Source organism: Crocodylus siamensis, chromosome 11, assembly GCF_052110815.1.
Source record: "Crocodylus siamensis isolate JL-2025a chromosome 11, ASM5211081v1, whole genome shotgun sequence".
Classification (NCBI taxonomy): Eukaryota; Metazoa; Chordata; order Crocodylia; family Crocodylidae; genus Crocodylus; species Crocodylus siamensis.
In genome coordinates, this window is record NC_143405.1 from 62329812 (window position 1) to 62357235 (window position 27424).

The 27424-nt window shown below is 48.8% G+C and overlaps 1 protein-coding gene and 1 long non-coding RNA gene across 4 annotated transcripts in view; one reads left to right on the forward strand and one right to left on the reverse strand.

The window, feature by feature from the left end:
* Positions 1–27424, forward strand: part of LRIG1 (leucine rich repeats and immunoglobulin like domains 1) — a 103943-nt gene that overhangs the window by 46500 nt on the left and 30019 nt on the right. For all 3 annotated transcript variants that reach the window (XR_016438496.1, XR_016438497.1, XM_090022119.1), the window contains exons 3-6: positions 1501–1575; positions 23737–23874; positions 24896–25039; positions 26547–26690. Coding sequence is in view for 1 of the 3 variants with exons in the window: in XM_090022119.1 (XP_089878245.1) it covers positions 1501–1575; positions 23737–23874; positions 24896–25039; positions 26547–26690 (501 nt within the window). In the remaining 2 variants the exon portion in view is untranslated. The remainder of the gene's footprint in view (positions 1–1500; positions 1576–23736; positions 23875–24895; positions 25040–26546; positions 26691–27424) is intronic.
* On the reverse strand, positions 8043–13041 carry LOC149855949 (uncharacterized). Its single transcript, XR_016438485.1, has 3 exons — positions 12928–13041; positions 12048–12147; positions 8043–10719 (listed from the first exon to the last, which is right to left on the reverse strand). It is a non-coding gene; the product is annotated as an uncharacterized LOC149855949 (long non-coding RNA).

Genomic DNA, 27424 nt, shown 5'->3' on the forward strand with positions numbered 1-27424 from the left:
CTATTGTGCGAACAGGAACCTAGAAAGCTTGTAACCAGAGAGCCTGCGAAATCCTGTGTCACGGCGTAACCGATCTGGAGGAGTCTCCTGGACCCTGTGGGGTGTCAGCGTTGCCATAAGCGCTGCCCTTTGCTCTGCCTTGGAAGTGGAGTGGCTGTAATTGCTTCAGCATGGCTGGGGAGGGTGGGGGGAAAAGGCAGGGCTAGCAAGATAGCCAAGAAATTAGGTAATTTTCAAGCAGCCAGACTAGCAACTGTTATAGTAATTAATTGGCTAATTCACCGTACAAACAAGGGCTCTTTAAACAGAGGAAGAGCTGGCCATGTGATGTGGATCTGCTTTCAGTCAGGGAAAATGCTTCGAACGTGAGGCCGCGGAGGGAGACGTGGCCGTATCTGATGGCCCAGGCGTAGTAGCGAACCCGCCTCTGTCGCTGCGGGGTCTGGGCCTTTAGGAAGGTTGCCCGTGCCTGTAGCTGGACGCTCCTCGGAGGTGCAGCCCGTTGCGCTTCGATGCACTGAGTTACTGTGTTGGACCCTGGGCAGTGGGGATTTTTTTTACCTGACATTGCTGATGCCTTTGGCATCCCGTGGTATGCCACAATGCAGAGGGGTGCACGCAGTGTTGTGCGCCAGGTAGAGCCCTGGACTGAGGACTCTGGGTCCTGCCCTGTGTTTTTGACTGTAGGCACAGTGCACGTTCCCTCCATGCCTCAGTTTTCCCATCAGGAAATGGGGATAAGGCTACTCTCACTTTTTGAAATGTCACTGTGAAATGCTCTGTATAAATTCAGAGGAATTTATGGGAATATGCTGTACTGGTATTACGTGGGACTGTGTCCAAGCTAGGGGGTTGTACTGTGCCAGTATCAAACCATCATCATGAAACTGGGGTAAGGATGGTATTTAGCCACCCCAGCTTGATCTCTCCCTGGTTTGGTGCATGTACAGCCCCTGGCACGGACCCGGGGGTGCTTCTGCTGTACAGATAAATAGTGATGGTTCATTCGCCAGCACAAATTGTGCTTCTGCTTCCCACTTTGCAAAATGAGGCTAATAACACAGAACCGGCGCATGGCTTGACTGCACCTGTAATGTGCAGAGGTCTAATGCGGGGGCGCACGCTCTCTCGCAGGCTAAGCTCCCATTGACTTGCGTGGAAAACTACCCCAAGGGAGAGTTGCAGGGCTGTTTTCATTCTTCAGTAGGGCACTTGCCCATTACTTTTTTGAGGCACAGGGTGCGGGAGCCCCACCTGATACTCTACAGCTCATAACGGGGTTTTAATCCAAAGTGTTTTGGGTTGTGTCGTGGAGCCGGGGGTGTGTATAAACCTGGCAACCACCTTCCTGTAGCAATACTTGCCGAACAGTTCATTGGCAGGTGACGTCGAGCTTTGCCAACGCTTGCTTATGTAAAGCGCCTAATCAAGGTCTGACTGAGCTGGTACCTGCTTTGTCTTAAGCAATTTGTCTCAACAGTTCATCTCTCTTTCTTCCAGGCGGCTGAATAACAACGAGCTGACAACCATCCCATCTTTGGGAGCTGCACCTTCCACTGTCGTCTCCCTCTACCTGTAAGTCCTAGCTCCCTCGTGCCCGGTTTGTTTGTTTTTTGGTCATCAGTGGTCTGTTATCCGCTGTTGGGGTAGTTTAGGTGTCGCGCTTCTGGAAAGCATGCTCGTGTGGTCTTATTGAGAACCTGGTGATGATGTATTTTACTGCAGTGAAGATGCTGTGGATTTGACCTACCACAAAGCACTGCCAAAGGTTTCAGGGGGTGGAATATATAGACCTCAGCTTTGGGGAATATTTCCTCTCCCCCATCCCAACACTTGCAGGCCCTCACTGAAAAGGAGTTGCCATGTGGAGCAGAGAAGCAGCCTACCTGTTCAATCAGCTGACGCTACCAGGTGCCCGAGTGCAAGATCCACAAGTCCCAAGGACGAGCAGACCCTCTGCCCTTAGAAGTTTCTCCCTAACCCTTTTACTTAGCGGCCGGCTTATATTCATGCACATGCTTAAAGGCGTTAGTCCCTTCTTGGCTTTTTATAGGATGCTCTCACCCTCCGCATAAATGTCTCGTCCCTTAAGTTTACAGTTTGCAATGGCAAGTCTTACAGGTTGGTTACACGTTGGGTAAAATATAGATTTTTTTCATCAGCAGCTTTCAATCCCATTGACTGGTCCCCTGCTCTTGTACTGTTTGGGAGTAGCTGGAGCACTTGATTTTACCTTTTCAGTTTCCTTTCCTTTATCAGATTTCCTCTTCTCTTTAAAAATAAATCCCCAAACCTAGGGCTGGCTATATATTTGATCTTTCTTCCTCAAACTCCTTCTGGGCCACTGATCATTTTAACTGACGACTCTTTTTTTCCTTTTTTTTAATTCCTTGGAGGTGGTGGCCAGAACTGATCACAGTGTCCCCGGTGGGCAGTGCTGTGGGTCGATGTAATGGCAGTGTAATGCCATTGGAACTTTTTTCTATCCCATTTCTTAGACACCCTGTGATTTTGATTGTTTTGCCTGTAATGCACACTATGCAGTTTTTTCATGAAGATGCCCACTCTCCTAGGATGGTCACATTTGATACAGAAGCAAGCGATTCGTTGAGCAATTGAAATAATTGCTTCCAGTGTGCATTATCTTGCATCAATAAGCATTGGTTGGGTATCTTCCTCTACCTTTTTTTTTAACAGTAGATATTGCTCATGTCAGTACCACCAGGTAATTTTTTCCTCTGTGACCTAAGATGCTCTTAAGGCTTTGAAGCAACCTTGATATGCTGACTAAAAATACATTCCTCTTACCTAAATCGAGTGCAGAATGCGAGTGAAACAAATTGGCCGTGTTCCTGCTCTTCCATTAAGCAGTGTTAAAATATGTAAAGCAGAACTCCCTCGTTGTCCTAATTCAGTCGAGGGAACCAAGGGTAAAATTGGCAGCTGCAGCTCTCTCCTGGCCTGAAATGAATGTTGTTTTAGTTTTTTCTTTAAATCATAGAAAACAAGGGTCCAACCCCTGCTCAAAGCAGGACCAGCCCAACTTCTATCATCCCAGCTGGGGCTTTGCTGAGCCAGGCCTTAAAAACCTCCAAGGATGGGGATCCCACCACCTCTGGGTACCTGTTCCAGTGCTTCTCCACCCTCCAAGTGAGAGAGTTTTTCCTGTTATGCAGCCTAAACTTGAGCCCGATGCTCCTTGTTCTGTCATCTGTCACCGCTGAGAACAGTCCGGCTCCATCCTCTTTGCAACCTCCCTCCAGATAGTTGAAGGGTGCCATTAAATCCCCCTTTGGTCTCCTCTTCTCCAGACTAAATAAGTCCAGTTCCCTCAATCTCTCTGCATAAGTTATGTTCCCTGAACTATTCTTGTTGCCCTCCACTAGACTCTCTCACCAGCTTGTCCACATCCTTTCTGTAGTGGGGGTCCAAAACTGGACACAGGACTCCAGATGCGGCCTCCCCAGTGCAGAATAGAGGGGAAGAATCACTGCCCTCCAGCTGCTGGCAATGCTCCTGCCTTCTTGGCAACACGGGCACACTGCTGGCTCATGTTCAACTTATTGTCCCCTGTCACCCCCGGTCCTCTTCTGCAGAGCTGCTGCCCAGCCGGTCACCCCGGCCTGCACCGATGCATGGGATTGTTTCCACCTAAGTGCAGGACTTTGCACTTGTCCTTGTTGACCCTCATAAGATTTCTTTTGACCCAATCCTCCAATGTGCCGAGGTCCCTCTGAATCCTAGCCCTGCCCCCCCAGTGTATTTACTACTCCTCCCAGCTTGGTGTCATCAGCAAACTTGCTGAGGGTGCACTGCATCGCAACTTCCAGGTCACTGATGAGGGCATTGAACTAAACCAGGCCCAGGACCAACCTCTGGGGCACTACACTTGAAACTGGCTGCAATCGGGGTCCTTTCCTTGCCCTTTGAAATGGGACTACCTACGGTCTTAGCACTGGGTATATACCACACTCATGCATCGGTGCTCCTGTCTTCCCACCAGTCCTGGATGTAGCGAGAGCGCTCCAGCTAGAGGGCTTAGGAACTTGTTCGGGAAGGCAGAGTACGTGGTGGCTTGAATCCCAGCGCTTGTGGGTTAACAGTTTGCTCACAAGCTTCTCAGCCTGGCTGCAATTTTAGGTGTCCAAATAAGACCCTAAAATACCGTTTCCTCAGTGTTCCTGAAGGCACCTGAATAAGTAGCTAGGGTTTCCTGAGATCCCAGCCAACTCCCTGCTATTGCTTTTGAGTTTAATCTAGGCAGTGGATGAGAATCAAGATCCTCATCGCTACACTTTGCTTTGGAGTCAGAGTGTAGTCATTTCATGCCCAGAACAAAATCAGCTCTTTGGAAAGGAGGCGTCGTTGACTACCAGCAGCCAGATTTACTGTTCCTCTGAAATTTCAGCATGGTACAGAAGGTGCCAGGGCACATGATAAAAGGACAATAACCTCCACAAATCTGCTTAGTATCACTTTTCTGAAATCTGTACTGCTTTCCTCTGCTGCCTTGCGATAGTTGGATTTGTGCTATTCCTGTCATAAGGATCCCATTGTGTGCTCTGTTGTTCGGAGAATATGGCAGGCTGGGCATTTCATCTCCGCTCTTATCGCAGGCAAAGCACATTTAAAGTCACCTTTACTCACGGATGCTACCCACTGATGAAGTAGCCAGTGGAATAAATTGCCCAGGGAAATGGGGCCGTCTTCATCGGTGGCAGCTTGGAAATGAGTGTCGTCTTAATGCCTGCGTCCACCACAAAAGCGTCTTTGAGACATAGGCAGGTTCATTGGGTAGATGTGATATCTTTTATAGACCAACTAAATAGTTGGAAAAATTGAGACACGAATTCCTAGGTAAAGTGCCCTGGCGCTGGGATATGGGAAGTCATCTGCATGGTTGTGGTGATCTCTCCTGGCTTCCAAACCTGCTAATTTATAGGTAGGGATTTTGCCAACTCTGATCCAGGGTAAAGACTGAGAATTGAATCCCGAGACATTGAGTGTGTGGTATAACAGCATATTCCTGCAGTTAAAGAGAAATAAATAAATTCCTGGTTTTTCAAATGTTTATAAACATATGAAGTGTGTTTACCTCTGAGAGCTCTCGAGTAGGTTTGCATGCATTAAGTGTTTCCAAAAGCACATTAATGTATATTATCAGAGGAGTAATAGCATCATTGCTGTCCGCCTGACGGTCCTTTCGGATGAGTTATATGGCGCTCTGTCTACATGAATTTGAGAAGAAAGAAATAAAGCACCCTTGCTGCCAGAAGCATCTTAGGAGACTTGCCAAGGAGCTGGAGCAACGGGGGAAAAGCCGGCCACAGCCAAGATTTTCCACAGTGATTTTTTGGTTTGCCTTGGTGTTTGGGTGCCCCAGCTGAGGTGCATTAAAGGGACCTGGTTTCCAGAGGGTGAATGCAAAATACTTTGCCAGGCATGTCCTTTTAGAGTGTCTGAAATCACAGAATCGCAGACATTGAGGGCGGGCAGGGAGCTCAGGAGGTCACATCTAGTCCAGCCCCCTCCTCCAAGCAGGACCAGCCCCGACTACATCATCCCAGCCAAGGCTTTGTCTAGCCGGGCCTTAAAAACCTCCAAGGATGGAGAGTCCCCCACCTCTGTAGGCAGCCTGTTCCAGTGTTTTACTGCCTAGTAAAGAGTTTTTTTCCTCAATATCTAACCTCAACGTCCCTTGCTGCAGCCTGAACCCATTGCTCCTTGTCCTGCCATCTGCCCCCACTGAGACCAGCCCAGCTCCATCCTCTTTGCAGCCCCCTGCAGGGAGCTGAAGGCTGCTATCAAATCCCCTTGGTCTCCTCTTCTGCAGACTAAATCTGGCCAGTTCTCTCAGCCTCTCCCCCAGCACCCAACCATTTTTGTTGCCCTCCACTGGACTTGCTCCAACTTGTCCACATCCCTTCTGTAGTGGGGGCCCACAACTGGACACAGGACTCCAGATGTGGCCTCCCCAGTGCAGAATAGAGGGGAAGAATCGCCGCCCTCCAGCTGCTGGCAACGCTCCTGCCAACGCAGCCCAGGATGGTGTTACCCTTCTTGGCAACAAGGGCAGCAATGGAGCAGGTACAATCACTAGTCACTGCCCAAACTATTAGCCCAAGTGTTAATGAATTCAGTTGAAATAACTATCTTTCTGAAGAGCTTCATCCCAACCCCCCTGCCATTTAAACACTCTTATTAAGTTTCTCGGTCTGATTTCTCGCATCCAACGTGGTACCGGGTGAATGCCCAAGGCAGTTTTCTTCTGCTGATTTCTTCTGGTGGACATGATTTATGCTAAATGCATTAGTCTTCAAGGAAGGTTTGCATGGGCCAGTACATCTAATCTACAAATGAGGCTTGATTTTTTTTTTTTTTTTTTTTTTTTTTTGGAGACGCAAGTATCGATAGGGGCAGAATTAAATATGGCAAAAGGACCTAGCTCTCCATCTGTGTCAAGGGGTTAACAGTGCTGTCCTGCTGCCCAGTGAATAGAGATTGTGAAGAGCTCAGATGTTATAGTGATGAGAGCCCTGGTGGGAGATGGATTGAAAATAAAGGCTCTTGAAAGCAAGTGCAGTAAATATTGGGTTCTCTTGTGTTTTTCTTCCTCCTCGGTGGGCTAAAAATGAAGGAAGCCAATAGATTAAATACAATCAAACAAGCTTGACTTTTTTTCAGTTCACAGTAGCTTTTCCAAAACTCTAGGTGAGTGGCCCTCAACCTTTCTAGACTCAAGGAACTCCTCATTAGACTTCAAGGCAGCCTTTGGCAAACGTCAGCTCTTAGTATTCGCTCTTTTTTTTCTGAGCGTGCCAAAATAATAGAGCTTTTCTCGAAAAGAGCACGACAGGTCAGAATGTTTTTGACACAGAGCGTACCTGCTTGAAATTTCTGGGTTTATTCTGCGAATCGTATTTGCGCGCCTAACCGTGCTCATATTGCATAGCACCCTTGAAAGGGTCTCAAGACACCCCAGGGTGCTGCAGCTCCCTGGCTGAGAATCACTGCCTCAGATATTCAGAGGAGAAAAAGGAGACTGACCCAGAGTATCCAGCTGTTGCTTGACAATATTCAAAGCTATTCATAGTTTCGTAATTGTTTGGGGCCTTACAGATCATTGGGTCCAGTCCCCTAAGCCACTTTCAAGCTACTTTACACTCATGATCTTGCTTGGAATAAGTGTGGACAACAAGAAAGCCAGCAAGAGGATTTCTGGAGGAAAAAGAGCGTGAAATAGGATTAGCTGATTCATAAAGGACCCAGCCATGCTCTACAGAGTGTTTACTGGCGAAGCGAAATCAATAGGACTGCTTTGCTGCCAAGCTGAGCATAAGACTCCCTTGGAAAAAAAAAATCAATCTTCTTTACGGGCTCATTAATGTAAAGATCAATTCACATTAAACTGTAATTAAACAGAGAGGCCTAATAGGGGAAGGGAAACAAGCTACTGCACTACAGGTAAAATATATCGTGACATTTCAAGGCAAGGAGAGGAGGGGGGAAGACCTAAACTAAGCCAGTCATTATGGACCATCCAGTTTGACTTGTTGAATAAGCCAGACCAGAGATCTGGCACCTGATGATAATATCTCTTTCAGACCCATAATTTCTGTTTAAATGGGAGCATCTCTCTCGGAAACAAATCGCATCTTGCTATAAAAACCAAGTTCATCCATAAATTGTCCCAACCCCAGAGAGCTTACAGTCTGCAAGCTGCTATCTCCTGCACGGGGAAAAATAGAAGACTGAATCAACAGGACATTTCCTCATATTTCTCATTATTCAGTCTCCATCACACCCAGCAGCTTTGGGCTCAGAATTGCCAAACACGGGTTACTTAGATGACAGTGCGGGGTTCTTTTGTATATATTCACATCAGAAAATAACTGTTGCTTTCAAACTAGCATTGCCTGTTATTTTGTCCTATTTAGGGGGAAAAAAAAAAATCACACACTGTTACAAAACCATCTCTTGGACAATTTAATCAAACTCCCCGAGTTTGCATTTGCTGGAATTTTAACATAGTCCTTGCATGAACAAACACATTTCTTCAGAAAGCGATGGAGATATTTGACTAAAAATTATTGCAAGCTCTTCATTAGGGCTGCTGTCCAGATGCTCTACTGTAATTTTAACAAACTGTAAGGATTAGAAGACAATATACTTATTAACCAATTCAAGATGCATCATATTGAACACCTAAAGTTGTTTCCAACAAAGGTTAAATTAACTACATATCTGTCCTTTAAGCACCTTTTTTTAAAGCTTCAGAATCCAAGTTAAACCATACACAACTTATTTCTGCACTGCTTTGTTTTATGATGTATTTTACATTTTTCTCAAACGAGTATGGGAAAATCTTTTAAAATCATGTGGTTCAGCCTTTTAATGCAATTTTCAGATAATCTCACTCTGTTTTTACAACCTCTGCTGAGCTTGAGGGGGGTCAAGCAGGCAAATTGCAGAAAGATCTGGGGCATTTACCAAAAGTGAATTCTTCATTCATTTTTTAAATCATATTCTATCCTCAGAGTAATTCCCCCATGCCACAAAGGAAAACATTGTTTTCCAATAACACAGCAGTGATGGTGGCTAATTTTATATATATATATTTTTTAACCCAATCCAGTTTTGAATTATTTTTTAACATTGAATTTTTATAATTTTATTTTAGGGTGGCAGTAGAGTTGAGTGTGCCAGAGTTGAGGGTTAATTTGCGATTCTAGAAGGTGGAATTAAGAAACAGAAACATTTTATTCCTCATACCGTGGCCATCTTCTGTTCAAACTCAACCACACTTACCAGTCTAAGACACACCAGGTACATCTATACGTACGCATTTACTGCGCAGTAACTGAAATTCCTGTGCAGTATGGGTGCGTGTCTACATGTGCCTGCCTGCACTGCACTGGAAATACGGTGACTTACGCTGACTTGACCATAAATTTGATACCTGCATCATGAGGTATCAAATTTACACCTGATTAGTTACTCTGCAGTAATGCACATATAGATGCCTTACTGCGCACTAACAATGTGCGTGTGGACTGACTTGGGACTAACTTCAGTAAGCAGGAATAAGCCAGCGTCTACTCATGCAGGATTAAAAGTGCATTAACGCTGTGTGCAGACTGACTTGGGACTAATTTTAAACACAGTGTTAATGTGCTTTAAGTCCTGCACGTGTAGACACCGACCTATTCCCTGCCTACTGTGCAGTAAATTTAAGCTGGAGTAAGTGCACGTGTAGACGTGCCCACCACGTAGCATATTAATATTGCAAGAAAAGGGACTAATCGGGTCTGGAATATATTTAAAACCGTGGCTTACAAGATCCCATGACTTCTTCAGAGGTGAACCGGTGCTCCCAGTTCTGAAGTCATATGGCAGGCTTACTCTGCCCTGAAAGGCAATGCCTTTTCCTGGCCCACTGATTTGGGTTGTAGAAGGGGTGGGGACAGAGCGTGCTTGAACCCTGCATGGTCCAGTTGACACCAGCCGATTCCACTTATATGCCAGCCTCATCCCACGTAGTGATGCATTGTGAGCTGAGTGTTGCACTGCATAATAATTATCCTAAGAGGCATCAATTGGACTGAAAGTCTCAGTCACCAACCTGATGCAAGCGGACGTAATCCATCTTGAAACGAAAGGGTTTCCACGCACTTCCCGCAAGTTCTGAGTCGGGTTTAGAGAGTTCGAGTTCCCTTCAAAGGGGAGCAGCACCTCGGACAAATTGAGTGGAGGAATGAACGGCACACTCTATTTAGTCTTCCCGCTCCTTTCTTTTTGCCTTCATACTCTTTAAAAACGAATGGAAAAAAAAAACGTTGGAATAATCAGCCTTTTTTTTTTATGCAAACTACTTCCAGGAGTTAACATAATGTATTCTTAAACCCACCTCTTCTGTTTGCCTTATTCCAAGTCCATACTAGGAATCTGGTGTGTAAAGTCTGGTGGTTATCCAGGCCAAAGATTGCAAGCCCCGTTCCCAGCGGAGGAAGTTCTCATTAATCATGTTCTCCCCGGCACCGGAGGAGACGCTGTTTTGACTTTTTCCTTTGGGTTGTTGGAACCGGTCTAATCATGTGCCTGTCCTCATCAGGCTTTTCCGATATAATGCAAGCGCATGGAAATGGCAACAGATCTGAGGCTATTCCAGGGAAATGAGTCATCCTTTTTTTAGAAAAGCAGCAGCAGTGAAACAGATCTTCCTCCGACTCAATAAACAGCATATGAAAGAAATCCGGGCAAATTTAGAGCCCAGCACGTGTGGCTGGAAGAAAGAAGATAGAGAGAGATGGGGGTGTTTTTTGGAGTCCTGTTTAACGCCGCATGTCAATCAAATAGGTTGGCGGCGAGTCCTTCTTGTCTGTGGGAATCGTCATTGTCAAGAACGATGTCGGTCATCGTTTGTAAAAGGAGAGTTGCTGGAGTTGGCCGCTTGTTGGGTTAGGTTTGCACCAAGTACAAGCCAATAGGCCACGTTAGCTTGTTTCTTGTGTTTTGGGAGGCAAAAATGGATGGGGTACAAGGCCGGGAGCGAGGATACTTGGAGTGATTTCCCTCGCTTTGTTCTAAACTCGCCGCGGCGTAGGACCGGGTCACTTGGCATCCCTCTTCCTGCCCCATGAGAAATGGGGATAATGCTTGCCTCCATCAGGTAGCTTTTATTCCTGGATGCATATCAAGTACTTTCAGCTCATCTGATCTCTGTAAAAGTGCAAGTTATGTGTCATGATTTACAGCACACATTACACAAGATGGTTTCCAGATTCTTTCCCTTGCAAATCAGGCAGAGATTAATTGTAGCAGTAATTTGCAACCAGAGTCTTTTGCTAAGGTCAATGTGAAAAATAACCTCATACTTGGATCTTGGGGTAGCCAACATTTATGACTATTAATATCTGCCACTAGATTGTCCATCTAATGCAAGTAAAGCACATCACTACAAAGAGAATTCTTCCGTTAGTTGCTCACAGGCTGGAAGGATTTCAAACATAAATAATTGCTGAGTGAAACCAAAAGGTGCTTTTTTATTTTATTTTTTTTTGCTGTCTTTTAGCATGCTGGATTTGTCGGTTTGAGATTCAGTAGTGAGTCCAATTTAGTTCGCTTTGGGGAAAGAGAGCAAGGGGTTACACTAGCACTGAAAGCAGGTTGAATTCTAGCTAGACGCATACTCTGTGTTTCCTGCGCCGTACGAAATATATTCTTTAGCTTCTATTCACATAGCTATTTCTGGCAGACTTTTACTTTAGGATTACAGGATATGAATGTTTTGCAATAAGTTTGACATTACAATGCAGTTGTGCCTGGAAGTTTTTTGGTATCCTCTCCCCCCCGCCTGCCCTGACGGGTTCTAATTTCAGGTATTAGGTCATTCTCATTCAGGAAATGTTTGTAGCAAAATTAGTTTTTGGAGAGACACACACATGCATGCACTCCACTATCAGGCAGCGTGTGTTGGCTCCTCCTGTTCACAGCAGGGCTAAAGCTGTTTCATCAGGCCTATTTAAACATTGTTCCTGCTCTTCTGGGCCCAAAGCCAGTGCCTAACATGGGGGGGGGGGCGTTGCAGACTGATCCTGTGGGTTTTCTTCTCCATTGCTGCCCCTGGGTGCAGTGACAGGAAATTAAATGTCAAGAAGCCTTGAACTGGATGAATCCCTGAAGTCTAGATCAGGCTCTTGTTATTAGAGGCATTTTGGAAAGCCTGCAGCCTCCGTTGAGTAGAAAAAATAACTCTTGACACTTCAGGCTGGATTTACTGTCACCTTTTACCTGCCTTAAATTCTGCAAGTTAAGTGCAGAGACAGACAAGAGAGATCGTATTAAACATTGTCTTTACCCTTGCAAAAATCACCCACTTGGGGAGGGGGGAAAAAATTGGATCTTGGTTATTTTTTTAAATGAGGGCCAAAACCAGCAACTCTTTCACATGCATGGGATACAAATCCTTCATGTGCATAGATCACTTAAAAGACCGGTCTCCCTAGCGAATGCATGCACAACCCTTACTGCAAGTGGGAGTTACGTACAAATATTGATGTGGAGAAAGCAAGGAGTTGGGGGAACGCGTGTTCTGCCCAGCTGACCACTTCCAGTTCAGTCGCACGTGAGGAAAAGTGATGAAGGCAGCTAAAAAAATAGAAAGAAACGGGAATAAGCGTGGGTGAGAAGAAAATGTTTGGAACTGTAGAAGATCTCAGCAATTCAGAATGAACCTTGGTGGGAGGGGAAAAAATTAGCCAGAGCAGGCAAAAGTGCGGATGTGTGTATGGCTAATGCTGTCAGGACTTAAAATGACTGGTCTTCACCGGCCCTGTATATACTGCACTGCAATGATGGTTGAATGGAGCAACTGTTAGCTCGTTTGCAAGGGAAAGGACGTGGCGTTGCCTTGCATCGGTCAGATACCACCATCCTTTGGGCAAATGGAACGAGGTTTTTCTCCGAGCTGTGTTCTTGCAACGATAACTGTGCTTACTTTTCCAACGAGGAGGAACGAACGTGCTGGAAGAGAGCAAGCCGTTACGTTGGAAGCGTTGCCAGCAAGTGCCTACCCGCGACCCTCCCTTGGGATGCACCTGGTGGAAGGACACAAGCTCGTTTTTGGGACCCACCTGCCGGAGCTTGCTGCAGTGCTCTAGCTTTGGGTCTGTTTTCTTTGCTAATGCGAACATTGCTTTTTGACACGGGGGATTTGCCCCTGCAAGGCTCAGCAGCCTCAGCTGGGCTTGGAGAGCCTTCCCGGAGCCTATTCCCATGGCGTTCAGCTTCGCTGACAAGACAGATAAGGCCTTTCAACAGAGCACAAGTGTGCCGCATGTCAGGACAGACCCGCCAGCCGGCCCCCTACACCTCCTGTGCTTCTGAAGTTTTAACAGGAGCCTGGACTCGAAATTTCTCATTGCTCACCTGCTCCTTTCCTCCTCGTGGCCCGATTCACATCGTGCTGGAATCGGTGGGAGCTTCCCCTGTCCCTAAGAGACTAGATAACCCATTCAGGGCCCCGCTTATCGTCTCAGCCATTACCTGAGTCCGGAGCAGCAGAGCCCTTGTTGAGCAAAAGCCCGCGTCTTTTGATCACAAGCCAATCAAAAGATCCACGTAAACATGCAAGGCGGGTGAGTCAAACTGCAGCTCGCAGGCATAAATCACGTGCACTTTCAAGCAGTCTGTTTGTAATTAGTGTTTGGATTAATGGCCCCACGTCTCCAACAAGAGCTGTTATGTTTGGTTTATTCCACTGCTGGGGGGGGCCCTCCCCAAATCCTGCTGAGAAACAAAAGCAACATGAAGCGGCCCCCAGGTTTGCCGCTCTGACGTGGACTCTGAAATCCTTCACTTGTTTGGAAAAGCAAAAGCCAACGCCACGTTTGGTAGCAAGGTCTGCACAAGCCCCTTGGGGCCTGGGCCTATGGACAATTAACAGCAGGATAAAATAAAATGTGGGACTTGACAGCACATCAGATGGTCTGCGATAACTGCCCATATGCACGCTCATAGCCTGCGGTCAGTGGAAGGTAACTCGTAGTCATCGACCTCTATTGACAGGAGGGCTGAGATACCATGGTGTGAAGGATGTGCTGGTTGAGCTGCTAAAAGTGTTGTAGGATCATGGAAAATGAGGGTTGAAGGGAGCTCAGGAGGTCACATCTAGTCCAACCCCCTGCTCCAAGCAGGACCAGCCCCGACTACATCATCCCAGCCAGGACTTTGTCTACCTGGGTCTTCAAAACCTCCAAGGATGGCGAGTCCACCACCTCTCTGGGTAACCTCTTCCAGTGCTTCACCACCCTCCTCATGAGAGTTTTTCCTAATATCCAACCTCAGCTTCCCTTGCTGCAGCTTGAGCCCATTGCTCCTTCTGTCATCTGCCCCCACTGAGACCAGTCCAGCTCCATCCTCTTTGCAGCCCCCCTGGCAGGGATATGAAAGCTGCTATTCAGTCCCCCTCGGTCTTCACTTTTGCAGACTGAATAAACTCACTTCCCTCAGCTTCTCCTCACCAGTCCTGTCCCCCAGCTCCCAAACCATTTCTGTTGCCCTCCACTGGACTCTCTCCTATTTGTCCACATCCTTTCTGTAGCGGGGGCCCAAAACTGGACACAGGACTCCAGATGTGGCCTCCCCAGTGCAGAATAGAGGGAAGAATCACTGCCCTCCAGCTGCCGGCAACGCTCCTGCCGATGCAGCGCAGGATACCGGTTGCCTTCTTGGCAGCCAGGGTGCTGGCTCGTATCCATCTTATTGTCCACTGTCACCCCTAGGTCCTGTTCTGCAGAGCAGCTGCCCGGCCGGTCGGCCCCACTGCCGCATGGGCTTGTTCCATCCTAAGTGCAGGACTTTGCACTTGCCCTTGTTGAATCTCATGCAATTTCTTGTGGTCTTGCTGCAGCTCTGGAGATAAGCTCAAGCCCTGCCCTGGATTCATACCAAAATCTGCCCTCAGTTGACCTAGCTGTAAATGGGCTTCTGGTCACATTGGCTGGAGGGTCCAAGGTGGCTGGACATGATGCCAGATGCATCGTGCCCTTGTGTGCCATTGGCTACTGCAGCTGGCACACCTTAATTGCACTAGTCCAGCCGGCTGCTAGTTTGTCCGTGCACTTGGCTTTTGTTAGAAACTTTAGTGTCAGGTTTTTGCCACCCATTCGAAGGCTGTTAGAAATGGTTGGCGACCTTCGTCTGGATTGCAGCCTACATTCGATTGCAAATGGTTTGCTGCCACGTGCTCTCGTGCCAGCATCGTTGCGTGGACGGCGATGCCATCCCTTGCGGCCACTGGATTGCTGAACGAAGCAAGCCACGCTCTTGTCATTTCTCGTGTGCTACATTCTTGATTTCCCTGTAGCCTTTCTTTCCAGGCTAAAGTCACCTTTCCCACCATGTACATGACCAGTGGGAAAGGTAGATTATCCACCTGAGGGACTGCAGTGGGAAGAGGGACTAAATGTAGGTAGGTTGGCAATGAGGGTCAACACTGGGTTGCAACTGGGAGCAGGCGGTAGCTTCACGCCCAGGCACTGGGCTCTGACCCCGTTGCAACCCTAAGGAAGAAGGAAGGGTGTTTTTCAGGGCCTTTTTTTAGCAGATTGGTACCCTTGTGAATTTAAAAACACACCAGTCAACCCTGAATCCTAAAATCCTACAACATTATGTACCTGAAAGACCAGTCACAAGTGGAATCGTCTTGCTGGTGGTAGCGTGATGGCCCGTGTAACAGAGGCTGCCTTGTCTTGAGAGATCTTAATTTGCTTTGATGTCGTAACAGGTTTTGTAATCTGCTGGGGAGATGAGACCGTTTCTGTTTTCAGAAGATGAATTCCTTCATCCTGCCTACCCCACATCTTTAACAGCAGGATCATGTGCTGGAGGCTTTGGAGACTGCAAGTTGTAAAAGATCTGGGGAATCGCGTGGGAGCGAGATCACATGTCTCGGGCAAATAAATGCAGATCAAAACCAGGAGGGGATTTTTTTTTGTTCTTTTTTTTTAATTACATCAGTTGTGTCAGTGTGCTCAGGAAAAGGCCTCACTCCTGGTGCTGGCCAGTGCCAGAAAGCTTACATCAGTGATGAAAACACTCAGGATCCCAGGAGTACCATCCTGGAAGTTCATGTATCGCCTGGTGTATTTTTTTGGAAGACAATTTCACATCATGCATGTTGCACTGAACCAAATGACTGGCCTGATGAATGTGTCTGCTAGACAGGGCTGGAAAGGGGGAGTGATGTGTGTGCACGTGCATGCACACAATATTGACTCTGCCTCTAAGGATCTGTTATGGGACACTCATTTAAAAGGCCAGCTGCTAAACCTGAGGGTCAGATAATACCAAGTGACACAAGAATACACTGAGATGATAGAGAAATCTATTCCAGTGCACTGCAGCGACACCCCGAGGTGTTTAAAAAGACAGAGACGTATTGCATTTAGAGATACCTGCTTGCATTCAAGGGAAACTTTAAGTGTCTGGGTAAAGGTTGCATGGAGCTGTTCCTGTGACCTTTATTGTGGCACTTTAAGCATCCCAACACAGCTGCATTGCACACATGTGCAAACACACGCTCCCTCTCTCTCTCTGCAAAGTGATCAGATTTACAAGAGACAGAGGCAGGATAGCTTCACAACATCCTGTAGGATTCGGGAGAGGATCCGTCTCTTGAATTCTTTAATCCAACCAAGGGTAGGTTTTAACCACGTGTTACGTGCCTGTTCTGTGCTGAGCTCTCCACCCTGCTTTCCCAGAAGTGGGTTTGCTCCAGTGTTACCGTACGTGGGCTCACAGCGGGGCTGCTGTTTTATCTTTTATCTCCTGGTCTTTTCATGTACTGGAAACAAACAAAAAAACCCATTGAGCATTACGAGCATTGCAAAGGCAGCGTTGGAACGACCACCGTCGCCGAGCTGTTTAATCAATCCTCTCCTGAAACCTCGGTGATTTGCCTGCGGATCCTTCAGCCCAAAGTTGTGATGATTTAAGGCAGGCGGCAGGGTGAGGGCATGCGTGCTGCAGCTCTTGAGACCGAGCGTGTTGTGGGGGGGAGCACAGTGCGCCACACGAGCTCGAGATGCGGGCAACCCGGAGGGGCCGCGAGCTGAATAAATGTAGACTCCCGTGTGGTGGTTTGCCACGTTGGCTCTGGAAAAACAGGTGGGTCCCTGTCATCAATCAGACAGCGGAGGCTCCCTGTGAAAGTGTTTGGCTCCTGGCGAGCAGGGAGGTGATGCAACTCATAAATGAAATCATCTCTGAGCACATGTGTGCACATACGCACACTTGGGCCTTCCTGATGGGGCTTGACGAGACCGAGCCAATTAGCAGATGGAAATGAGGGCTTGGAGGAGAAGCGGTGCCGGAGGAAACGAGCCGGGATGCAGGGAAATCCTGTCGCTGGCACGGCTGGTCCTAGCGCAGCGCTGCACTGCGCTCCACGGAGGTGAACGCAGGTGGGAAACCATTTTGCAGCAAAACTGTGTTAGCACAGAGGTTTTTTTTAAATCCCTGAATTCATACACCCCCCCCCTCCCCCCCCCCCCCCCCCGGCTTCGAGGCCCATCGGTTATCTCACTTTGGAGTCATTTGGAAAAATGCTGCCATCATACCGATCTCTCATGACCAGGGATGCTGGTTTTCTCCAATGTTAAAAAATCCCCAATTTTCAGTTGAAAAAAAGTAACCCCAAATCCACATTTTTGCACGATTATCATCACTGGTGTGTGTGTGTGTGTGTGTGTGTGTGTGTTGGTGGTGTTTCATTTCAATCACAGAAAGAGTGTGGATTTGGGGCTACTTTTTTTTAACTGAAAATTGGGGATTTTTTAAAATCAGAGTAAACCAGGATCCCTGCTTGTGACTAGTCCCTTAAACAGCCGTGGACCGATTTGTGTGAGTAGCTGCTTTCCTGTAGGATCGGGGTCCCCAGTTCTTCCTGGTCTTGCAGAAATACTCTGCGTGCCATTTGTTTGAAGGCTGCTGCCGTGCTCGGTAAAGAGGACAGCCAAGAAAATCCCATCTCCTAAATGTATCCTGGCTCTCCCCATCCGTGAGCTGGGATGGCGGGGGTGCCAAAATCTCCCCAAAGCTTTGCTCACGGCGTGCTGACTTTCATCCAGACTGCAGATGTCCTTTCTGACCTGCCTCAGCTGCATCGGCCCCTGTCTGCGTGGAGCTCCGGGCTCCTCCGTCCCAAACCATCATCACTGCTAAGACATGCAGCCTGACCAAGAGAAAACCCCCAAACTGGTGAGATGAATTGCTCAGGGAGTACTGAAATGTTTCATTAGCTGCCTGTGGTGTGGATGAGCAGCAGATGGAGGAGTCCCGAGCCTGCCCCACGCGGTGTATTTGGCTTGACCGGCTCCGCTGGGGTGTTTTGGCTGCAGCTAGTTGAGCATCCGGAGGGGAAAGGGCCCCAGTGATGGGGGGAAAGGACCCGGAGGAAAGCAAGCATGGGTGCTTACTTACACCGCCTCAAGATGCAGGCCCAAATGCGTGGTGCTGCTCAGATGTTAAGCGATGCAGCCCGCTTAGCATAGCCCTGATCACCCTCTCAAGCTGCATCTCGTGTGTGCTTCCAAGCCAGCGCCGTCACCCGATTTCGGGGTGGGTGGGACTTGCTTCTCGGTGGAGCTGCTGCGTGGGCTGGCACGGATCTGCGCGTGCAAGCCCGAAGCAGGCCGGGGGAGACGGCAACCCCGTGCCGTGTCGGTCGGTGGCCGAGAGCAGCCGGCTCGCCCGTGAGAGCCTTTGAAAGGGCAGCAGCGAGGAAGCTGGCTGACTCCAGGTGCACGGGTTTCTCTGCGGCCGACCCCCGAGCGTAGCGGCCCCTTGACCTGCCACTGGTCCGCTCCGGTTGTGCGTGCCGCGGCCACCTGAACAAACAGGGCCGGGGCCGCGTCTGGGGCAGGCCGGAGGATCTGCCGAAATCTCGCCCCCCGGGAGCCGGTGATTCAGAGCATCTGAGAAAAGGGGGGGCTGCCGAGAAGGACGCTCGCTTCCTGCCTGGAGCAGAACCCAGGCAGCGCTGCTCCGAGATGAAAGCAGCACTGTTCCCTTAAAGAAAGGCCGGGCACATTCACGCTGACAAAAATGTGCATTGTTCTGCTAGGAAACGGTCCCCAGCCTGCGGGATAATCTGGTGCAGATTGATAGGAGGGGGTGCAGGCAGCTAGGCTGACCTGCCAGCATGGCTAGCAAGGACCGCGCTATATGGCACGACCTGTTGCATGGGAGGGAGAAGAAGAAAGCGCCGTGCCGCGCTTTGTCACGGACTTGTCCGTGTCTCCTTGGGCGAGTCATTTAGTCTCCACACGCCATGTTTGGTCCCATTGTTCTTGGGCTGCTTTCAGAAGCAGAGTTTGCCTGGCAGGGACCGCTTGGCAAGGACAGCGCGTTGACTAGCAATCCGCCAGGGTCTCACGAGAAACCTTATTCCCCCTGCGCAACAGGCTTCCCGAGATGCTCGTGCCCGGTGCTGTGCAGCGGGGTGCACGGTTCTTCACAGGAGGTCTCTCCTTTTCCTTTAAAGAAATAATTGCGTAAGGCAAAAACTCAGTCTCCCTGGGGAGCAGGATCTCAGCTGGTGGAAAAGTTCACAGCTACACTGATTTCAGGGGGGCTAGGACTGCTGATAGAGAAGCAGAGGACTGAGAGGGGTCTCCTGGGCCATGGAGTCCTGCCCCCCATGATAGCAAGCCAAATAATATTTCCTCCAGCCCCACAACCACTGAACTCCCTTCATTTTTGATGCTCTTCCCCTGTGCTCAGCCGCAGCTAAAAGCAGTGCAAGCCCCACCAGCGTTCGTCCCCCTCTGTGGTTTTAATCCGAGAGTTTTGGAGTAGCCCGAGTGTGGATTTGAGAGAGCTGCAACATTTTGGAAGCAGAGTTTGTGGTAGAGGCGATATCTTTTATTCCACCAACTAGGTTTTTGCAAAAAAAACAAAAAAACAAAAAAAATCCCTTTAATTGCAGCGTTTTGGTTCACATTTGCTAAAGGCACGTCAGAAACTTGCTCCCTTTTGCGGCAGGTGAGAGCATCACCCTGCGGCATGGGATGGTTGTCATTAGCCAAGCTGCCCTGCAGCAGAGTCCGGGGGGAAAGCGCCCTGTTTACGAGGCCGATGGGGAAAACGTGGCCGGAGCAACATACGCACGTGCTGGGAACGGGGATGGCGGTCGCAGGCAGAGAGCAGAGGACATGAGAGTGTATCTGCTCCGTCTCCTATAACCCTGTCTTGGATCTAACACCTGACCAGGCCCTTTGTGCCTGGTCTTTCCTTGCGGCGCCACACCTCGTGGGCCTTTCCATCCCAGTTCGTCATGGAGCTCGGGCTTGGCCATTCTGGCCATATTAATTCAGAACAAACTCGGGCCTTCCTCCCCAATGCGAATCCTGACAGTGCATTTGAATATTAATAGAAGCGCTGCACCAGAAGTGCAAAGCCTCTCTCCCTTTTGAAGCTTGATTTTATTTTTGATGCAGCGAACAGGTGTTGGTTTCAGAGGTTCGCTGCATTAAGGTTTTCTTTTCAGCCTGCCATGTAAACTGACACTAGATGAAGGCTAAGCATACGACTTCTCACCGCTCTGCTCTTCTTTTACACCGCCCATTTTCGTGGCAGACTCATGCCGCCCTGACCCAGGCTTGGTGTGCACGAGAAGGTTACACTGATTGAATTTAAATCCGTTTTTAATTGATTTCGTTTAACCGGAGCAAACCCCTCTCGCTTTCCTGGTAAAGAAAGGCTGGTTTCTGTTTGGCTAAAACCACTTTCTAAGAAACGTAGAAACAAAACTGGAAATCAGCTGCATCCAAAGAAGCCTCAAGAGCATTCACGCAGCTTTCTGCGTCGTTTTAACTGAACTGGTGTAAAGCCATATTTTAAGTTGCTGCTTTATTATGTGGACAAACCCTTTGACATAAGGAGAGATGAATTCTCCCATCAGCTACTACTAGAGGAAACTGCCTCGCAGCCTGTTCATCAGTAAGTATTCACAGAGGCCGCCTCTACACGAGATGCTGGCTGCACAGTCATCTAGCACTTGCATACCCAAGTGCTAAATGACCATGCCGTAACCGGCATTACCCGCACGGCATCCTGGTGACGAGTAGCTCGTTACTACTGCGCAGTAGCATCGCATTGCGCCTTGACGCTGCTGTGCAGTACTACGAGCTACTCCGCAGTAAGCGTCTCGTGTAGACGCGGCTAGAGACACTTAGTGCTGTGACACTCGCTGGGATTAGACTGTAACATTACCTCGAAAATCCCGACCTAGGTTCTTGGAACTGCCCTAAGCTTTTGAATGCTCCCCACCTGTCTTCCCCAGCCTCCACCTTAACACAAACCCACACAAGCCCCCTCTTTGTTCCCTTTGACTATCTTATGTGCTTTGCATTTTAAATAACTAAGCGCTGCTGCAGATTGCGAAGGGAATGCTGACTGCTCGAGTTGGGAGGAACTGGTGCTCAGAGGGGGTTAAGCCTGGCGCGAAGCGGTTGGTTGAGGTTAAATTTGGATTAATGGTGGCCATGCTCTGCAGCTGCACGAGGTATTTGGCTGGGGAATTGTAGTGCTTTGCATTATGATTTAGCTCCTTTCCTCCAAAAGCCTTTTACAGTCCCTGCAGAGCTCAAAGAGTTCAACTTTCCAGTGCCCTGATTGCGCAGCGAGCTCCTTTTACGGACAGATACGCTGGAGGTACCGAGGGGTTAAGCAACTTGCCCAAGGCATATGAGTCAGTGCCAGAGCTGGGAATAGAAACTGAGAGCCTTGGCTTCCCATCTTCGCTCTCCTCACTTGGTCTCTGATTGAGCAGAGTCATCTTGTGCTCTTGCAGTCACACAGGCTAAAATGAGACAGTAAAACTTGTCTTCCCTGCGACACAGAGCAGGTGACGGGGATGGGGAGGGATAAGCCTGGCTGGGACGGAGCAAGGGTGCCAGCCGGTCCAGTCAGTGCAGCACAGCAAGTTAAAACAGATGCTGCCCCGGTCCTCGCTCAGGGGAAAAGGTGGGGTCCTAATGACCCCCCAGCTTTGAATCGCCTTGGGAATGGTAATACCGGGTGTGTCTACATGTGCATGTTTAACCAAAATTACTGCGCAGTACGGGTGTGTGCCTACATGTGCACTCCCATACTGCACAGTAAATATGGCAAAAGTCGCACCAATTTGTGCTGATAGTGTTACTGAGCAGTAAAGCATCTCCATGTGCATTGCTGTGCAGTAACTAGTGTCCCAAGTCAGTCCAGACACGGCGTTAATGCACTTTAACGCCTGCACATGTAGACTCCGGCCTATTCCCCCTTACTGCACTGTAATTTACTGCGCAGTAAATTTAAGCTGGCGTAAAGGCACGTGTAGATCCACCTACTGGCAGCAAAAAAGCTGTGAGCCACAGCAGGAAGGATTTAAACCCATGTTTCAGTGCCTGGAAGGCATGAAAGAGAGCACGTAATCAAGCTACATCCATGTTTCCACGAGCAGTCAGACGCCCCGGATTCAGTGCAGCTCTCCAGCACGTGCGTGGTGTGAAGCACGACCTTGATGCGAAACGAGCATCTCCCTGTTTTCTCGAGCCGCGCTTTGGACGCAACCCGTTTCAGCACTTGCTCTGAAAAGGCCCTGCCAACTCGCAAGATCCTACTTGTCTGCCCATTGCCGTCTCTTTGGCACCTGTGAAACTTTTACTTTGCGGATAAACGAGGATTTTTTTAGAGGGTGAGGCAGCCAAATGTGAATCATCATAAATCAGTCTGTTTTAAGTGATTCAGTTCAATGTTGTGTGATATTTTTTTCAACCGCTGGCAAAAGTGGCTGAGAAGCATCGTGTTCTTATTCATCGGAGGGGGGTGAGGGAGAACATCCCTCTGGAGCTGATCACATCCCTCGTCGTGATTAAGACGCATTTGCTAGTCCGTGAGCTTGGCTTGCAGAGGGCTTATAAACTCCAGGGAGGGTTTTAAATAGAAGGGCCAGGAGGACAGAGATGGGTTCAGAGAGACGGACCAGCACAATAGCACCGAATGCAATTGGGTCAAGTGTTTATTTGAAAGAGATGCTCCACTTGGGCAGGAGAGCTGGGTATCTCTGTTTTGCATTCATGAATGCATTGACTGGGTGCTGGCTCTCTTCATTTTCTGCTTACCCAGGGGGTAGTGGGCTTGATTAATCCCACTCTGCTCTCTCTCATTATTCAGCAGGTTCTCAAGTGTCTGTGAACGTCTCTATTTAGGGCTCCTCCGTGTCAGCCTTGCCAATAATCTCAGCGATGGTTCACTCCAGTCTGACTTCACGTCAGGCATCTGCTTTGCTTCTTGTGACTAATGCACTATACTCTGGAGGGGGGGGAAGTAACTGTTCTTCCTACTGATTGAGGCCAAAAAGGAATCGGAAAAAAAAAGGAGGGGAGGGAGGGAGATTTTATTTAAAAAACGCTGGAGGTGCAGACAGTTTTCGGAGCTTTTTAACTGTTTGACAGCTGTGGAAATGCAGCGAGTGACTCATAATGCTCCCTCTGAGCAAAGCCATTTCATTTGAAACCTGCAGACTGTTGGTAGGGACGCGGCGGACTTGGACGCTTCCTGTAGGGCTAGATTCTGCCAGCAGTGCTGAGGGCCAGCTTGTCCTAATGCAGGTATGGAGCCAGCAATATGGGTGGAAGGGACTGTAAAACTTAACTCCCCCATCTGCTGTTTCTGTGCCTTACAAATCATCCTAACGGGCTTAGAGCTGGGATCTCTCAAAGGGTATCAGACATTAGACAGCAACTTTGCCTGGGACTTTGGGCCTCTACCTGTCTCCATCCTTTAAGTCTCTGGGTTACATGCTGCTGGAAATGTGCCAGATCGCTGCCTGCCCGGGTATCATCCCGCTCTAGGCACCAGGCCGACATGAAAGGGGTGCGGGATGGGACCACGCGTTCGGAAGGGCAGGAAAGGGGTTATACAAAAAGCAAGGGTTGCTGCCCCCAAACCAGAAAGGACAAGTTCAAACTCTGCCTAAACTCATGATTGCTTACTGTCTGGTTTAGGAGCTTTAGGAGCACTACAGGGCCCGTGTGCGTGTCTCTGGCACCGTGGTATCCTAATGGGATGGTCGCTAGAGAAACCCAGCAAGTTGCCTGCGGGACAGGCTGGCTGGCAAGTGCCAAAATCTCTGGTTCTGTCTTTTTCCCCCCTTTTGGCAGACCTCTCCAATTCTCATCCTGTCTGTTTCAGACATCACAACAGGATCCGGAGCATCGATGCGAGTCAGCTGAAGCCCTACGTTGCCCTGGAAACGTTGGACCTGAGTTTCAATGACATCACGGAAATACGAAGCGGTTCCTTTCCGCAGGGGCTTCACATAAAGGAGCTGTAAGTTGTTTTTTTCTCTTGCCGGGAACAGCATTTGTTGAATAGCTGCAGCAGGGAGGACGCCCAGCCACCACCTCTGCGAAAGAATCGGTACCAAACCCTCTGAATTATACCTGCACCCACGTGCGATGGGGAGGTGGAGCTCAGGCGCTTGTTCCCAGTGGTGATTTCTCACTCTGGGTGTCCCGTCGTCCGAGTAGTAATGCAAGTGCTGCTATTTTGCCAGCTGCAATGAAAACAGTGACCGAGTAAGGCACACATGAACGTGTCCCGCCAAGCTTTGAACACGTGAAGCCGCAGCAGGGAGGTACACACTGGGAGGCATACGGGTGGGAGAAAATAGCTGTTTCCCTTTGGATCGTGTACTTGTCCCTGAGTGACAGCTCGCTCAGGGAACCCACCCATAGTGAACAGGCTGCAAGGACTCGAACCAGAGCCCCAGTGGGCCTTGCGGGGAAAATGCAGCGTAATCTGTATATGATTCATGTGACAGCTGCTCTAGAAGCTGCAGCCCCATGAGTTGCTTTCATAATTTCAAGCGGTCTTCAGAGATTGCACTTTCAGGCCCTCTTTGCATATGATGGATGACTGCGTTATGGGTCTGATGGACAGCACTGCTAACAATCACCTGCATTGGAGTGGAGGGGGTTTAAGGTCTCTCAGGAGGGAATCAGCACTCTCCCAGGTTAGACCCCAGCACGGGCTGTGGGCAAGATGGTTTGCTTTCATTCACCCAAAAGCCTGGACCCCAGCATGGGGTCTGGGCAAGGTGATTTGCTTGCATTTATCCAAAAGCCTGGATGGGCTGTGGGCAAGGTGGTTTCCTTGAGTTTATCTGAAAGCCCGGACCCCAGCGTGGGCTCTGGTAAGGTAGTTTGCTTGCATTTATCCAAAAGCCTGAGCTATTTAAATGGAGCATATCTACCTTCATCCTGCTGTTCGGCCACCGTGCAAATGCTGATCACCCAACAACGAAGACCTCTGACATAACCACGAAGTTCTCTGTGATGGTTTATTGCAGCTACCTGGGGAACAACAGAATCAGTGCCCTGGAGCCTGGTGCTTTTGATAGTCTGTCACGCTCCCTGCTAACACTCCGGCTGAGCAAAAACAGGATCGCCCAGCTTCCTGTCAAGGCATTCAAGCTACCCAGGCTAACTCAACTGTGAGTAGAAATGTGCACTTTAATTAAGGCTAACCAAACTTTATGGAGACAAAATTTCCCCGAGGACATGTACACCAAGTGCAGCCCTTCCTCACTCTCCATCTATAAAACTCAGAATAAGTTATATTTAATAGTCCTATGGCAGCACCTCATAAAACAAATTGGGAGAGGGTTCATTTTGTCTCAGACCCGTTGGCTTATTTGGATCAGACTCTGGATGAAAATGATATGGGAGTTGTTGATATAGACAAGTGTCTCAATTCTTGACTATATAAAATGTATTAACTGTCCCTTACAACAGCTGCTCTTTTTTTTTTCCCCCCCTCGGTGGGAAAATTTGGACAGACGGGGCTGAGTGACAGTGTTGTTATGAACAACTGTATTGTTATGCTTTCGAGACCACACAGGTATCTTTATGTGGCAATAAAAATGCAGCGAAGGGAGGTTGTTAAACTGTGCAGTGATATTTGGGCAGACACACCAGTGCTGTTGATGGGTTAACACGCACATTGTTATTATCCCAGCTGCAGTATGGAGTAAGCTGCCCGGGCACACATCTACATCTGCAGCTATAAATGGGCTTTATAGGCAAAGAGTTGCTCTAATTGTTTGACTTTTCCCCTCTGTTTATAGCGTTTCTGGGCCTGATCCAAAATACCCTTTCCACTGGGTTCAATGAACTTGGGTTTTTAAAGAGCAGTAAGCAAACCAGTACCTTTTGTGGAGCTGGGATTTCATCTGCTGTGCTTAAGGGTAGCAGGTCATGACGTGCCCCATAGCTCCCCTGGGTATTACCCCTGTAGGATGGGAGCAGCTGATGGCAACCATCGGACATAATGGTACTCCCGATTTTTCTTTTTTTAAGCATTGATTGCTTTTCAAACAACAGACAGGAACAAACAAAACAGAGCTGAGATCTCCAAGTGCAAAAAAACCCCTTTTGTTTTTGTAGAAACTTCTTTCTTAATCTTTTCTTACAATACTGTGGGGTGGGGGGAGAAGGCTAGAGTTGTCTGGGGAACTGAATGTTGTCCTTTCAGACCTAGTAATAAAACGTGCACCTGGCTCGCAGTTCATGTGGCTCATGTTTATGTCAGAGTCAATTTTGCTCCTGGAAAAACAAAGGTTTGCAAGGGAAATACTGCTGAGCCTTCGATCTGGTGGTTCAGGCAGGGCTTTCACATGAGGGCAGATGAAGTGTGAATGCTGGCGAAAAGGATAAAGGGCTTAATGGAAACGGCCGTTGGAGGGAAAGAATTGCAACTCGGCATCTCTTCCGCTTCTCCTCCGTATAGCAAAGCTTTCCCAAGAGCGAGTTTGTTTAAGAGGGAATGCGCCCAGCTGAATTTCCTGGCCAGCTCCAGTATCCCGTGTTTCCGGTGCCCTTCTGCTCCCTCGTGGGAGCGGCTCACGGAGGAGCTTGCTGGCACTCCTCCCCGTGTTGTGCAGCTGATCCCACGAGAAAGCGCGGGGGTTTAATACGCGTGTCCCGTGTCGGTGATTGCAGGGAGCTGAACCGGAACCGCATCCGCCTGATCGAGGGCCTCACCTTCCAGGGGCTGGACAGCTTGGAAGTACTGAAGCTGCAGCGCAACAACATCAGCAAGCTGACGGACGGGGCCTTCTGGGGCCTGGCAAAGATGCAAGTGCTGTAAGTTGGGCGATGCGCGTGCTTACTGGAGGCGGGTTGCTTCTCCCAGGGTCTCCCCTCCTCTCTCCCGCGTTGACCCGTGTCCTACCAGATTGCTGCCGCATGCCCAGAGGTTGCATGGTGGCAGGTGGGGGACTTTTGTGCTCTGATGCTGTCAGTTCTGGTTCAGCCCCTATCCGAATTGCCAGTCTGGGCTCTGCTTCGTCACATCCCTGCTGCAGACAGGAGGCAGGTGTAAAAGGGACCAGCAAATGGACATAGTTCCTCCTTTGCTGTGGATTGCAGGCCCTTCGCCTCCTTCCAGCAGGCTCTCACGCTGCTGCCGGTGTGGTGTGCTTGCCTCCTGTGCTTGAGTGGGTCTGCTCCTTGGAGACACCCTTTTCAGCAGAAGTGATGCTCTCAAGGTAGACACTCCTTTTAGTCCCAAACCTTCACCAACTACCTCCCCTCTCCCCAAATTAAAACTCACCCAGCACAGGGCTCTGACCCCAAGAGGTAGAAATGCAGAGACTCCATAAAGACACTTCAAGACTCAGCTTTTGGAGCTGACTTTATCTGGAAGGTGTTTGGATACCACCAAGATCGGCAGCAACATAAAACTGTCAGATAGATGGAAACTATATACTGTATTGTGGGATAATAAATATAGGTGGGGTGTGTGTCTGTGCTGGTGGTCTTCAATCTTTCTAGACTCAAGGCACCCCTTGCAAAATGCCAGCTCTTAGTTTTCACTT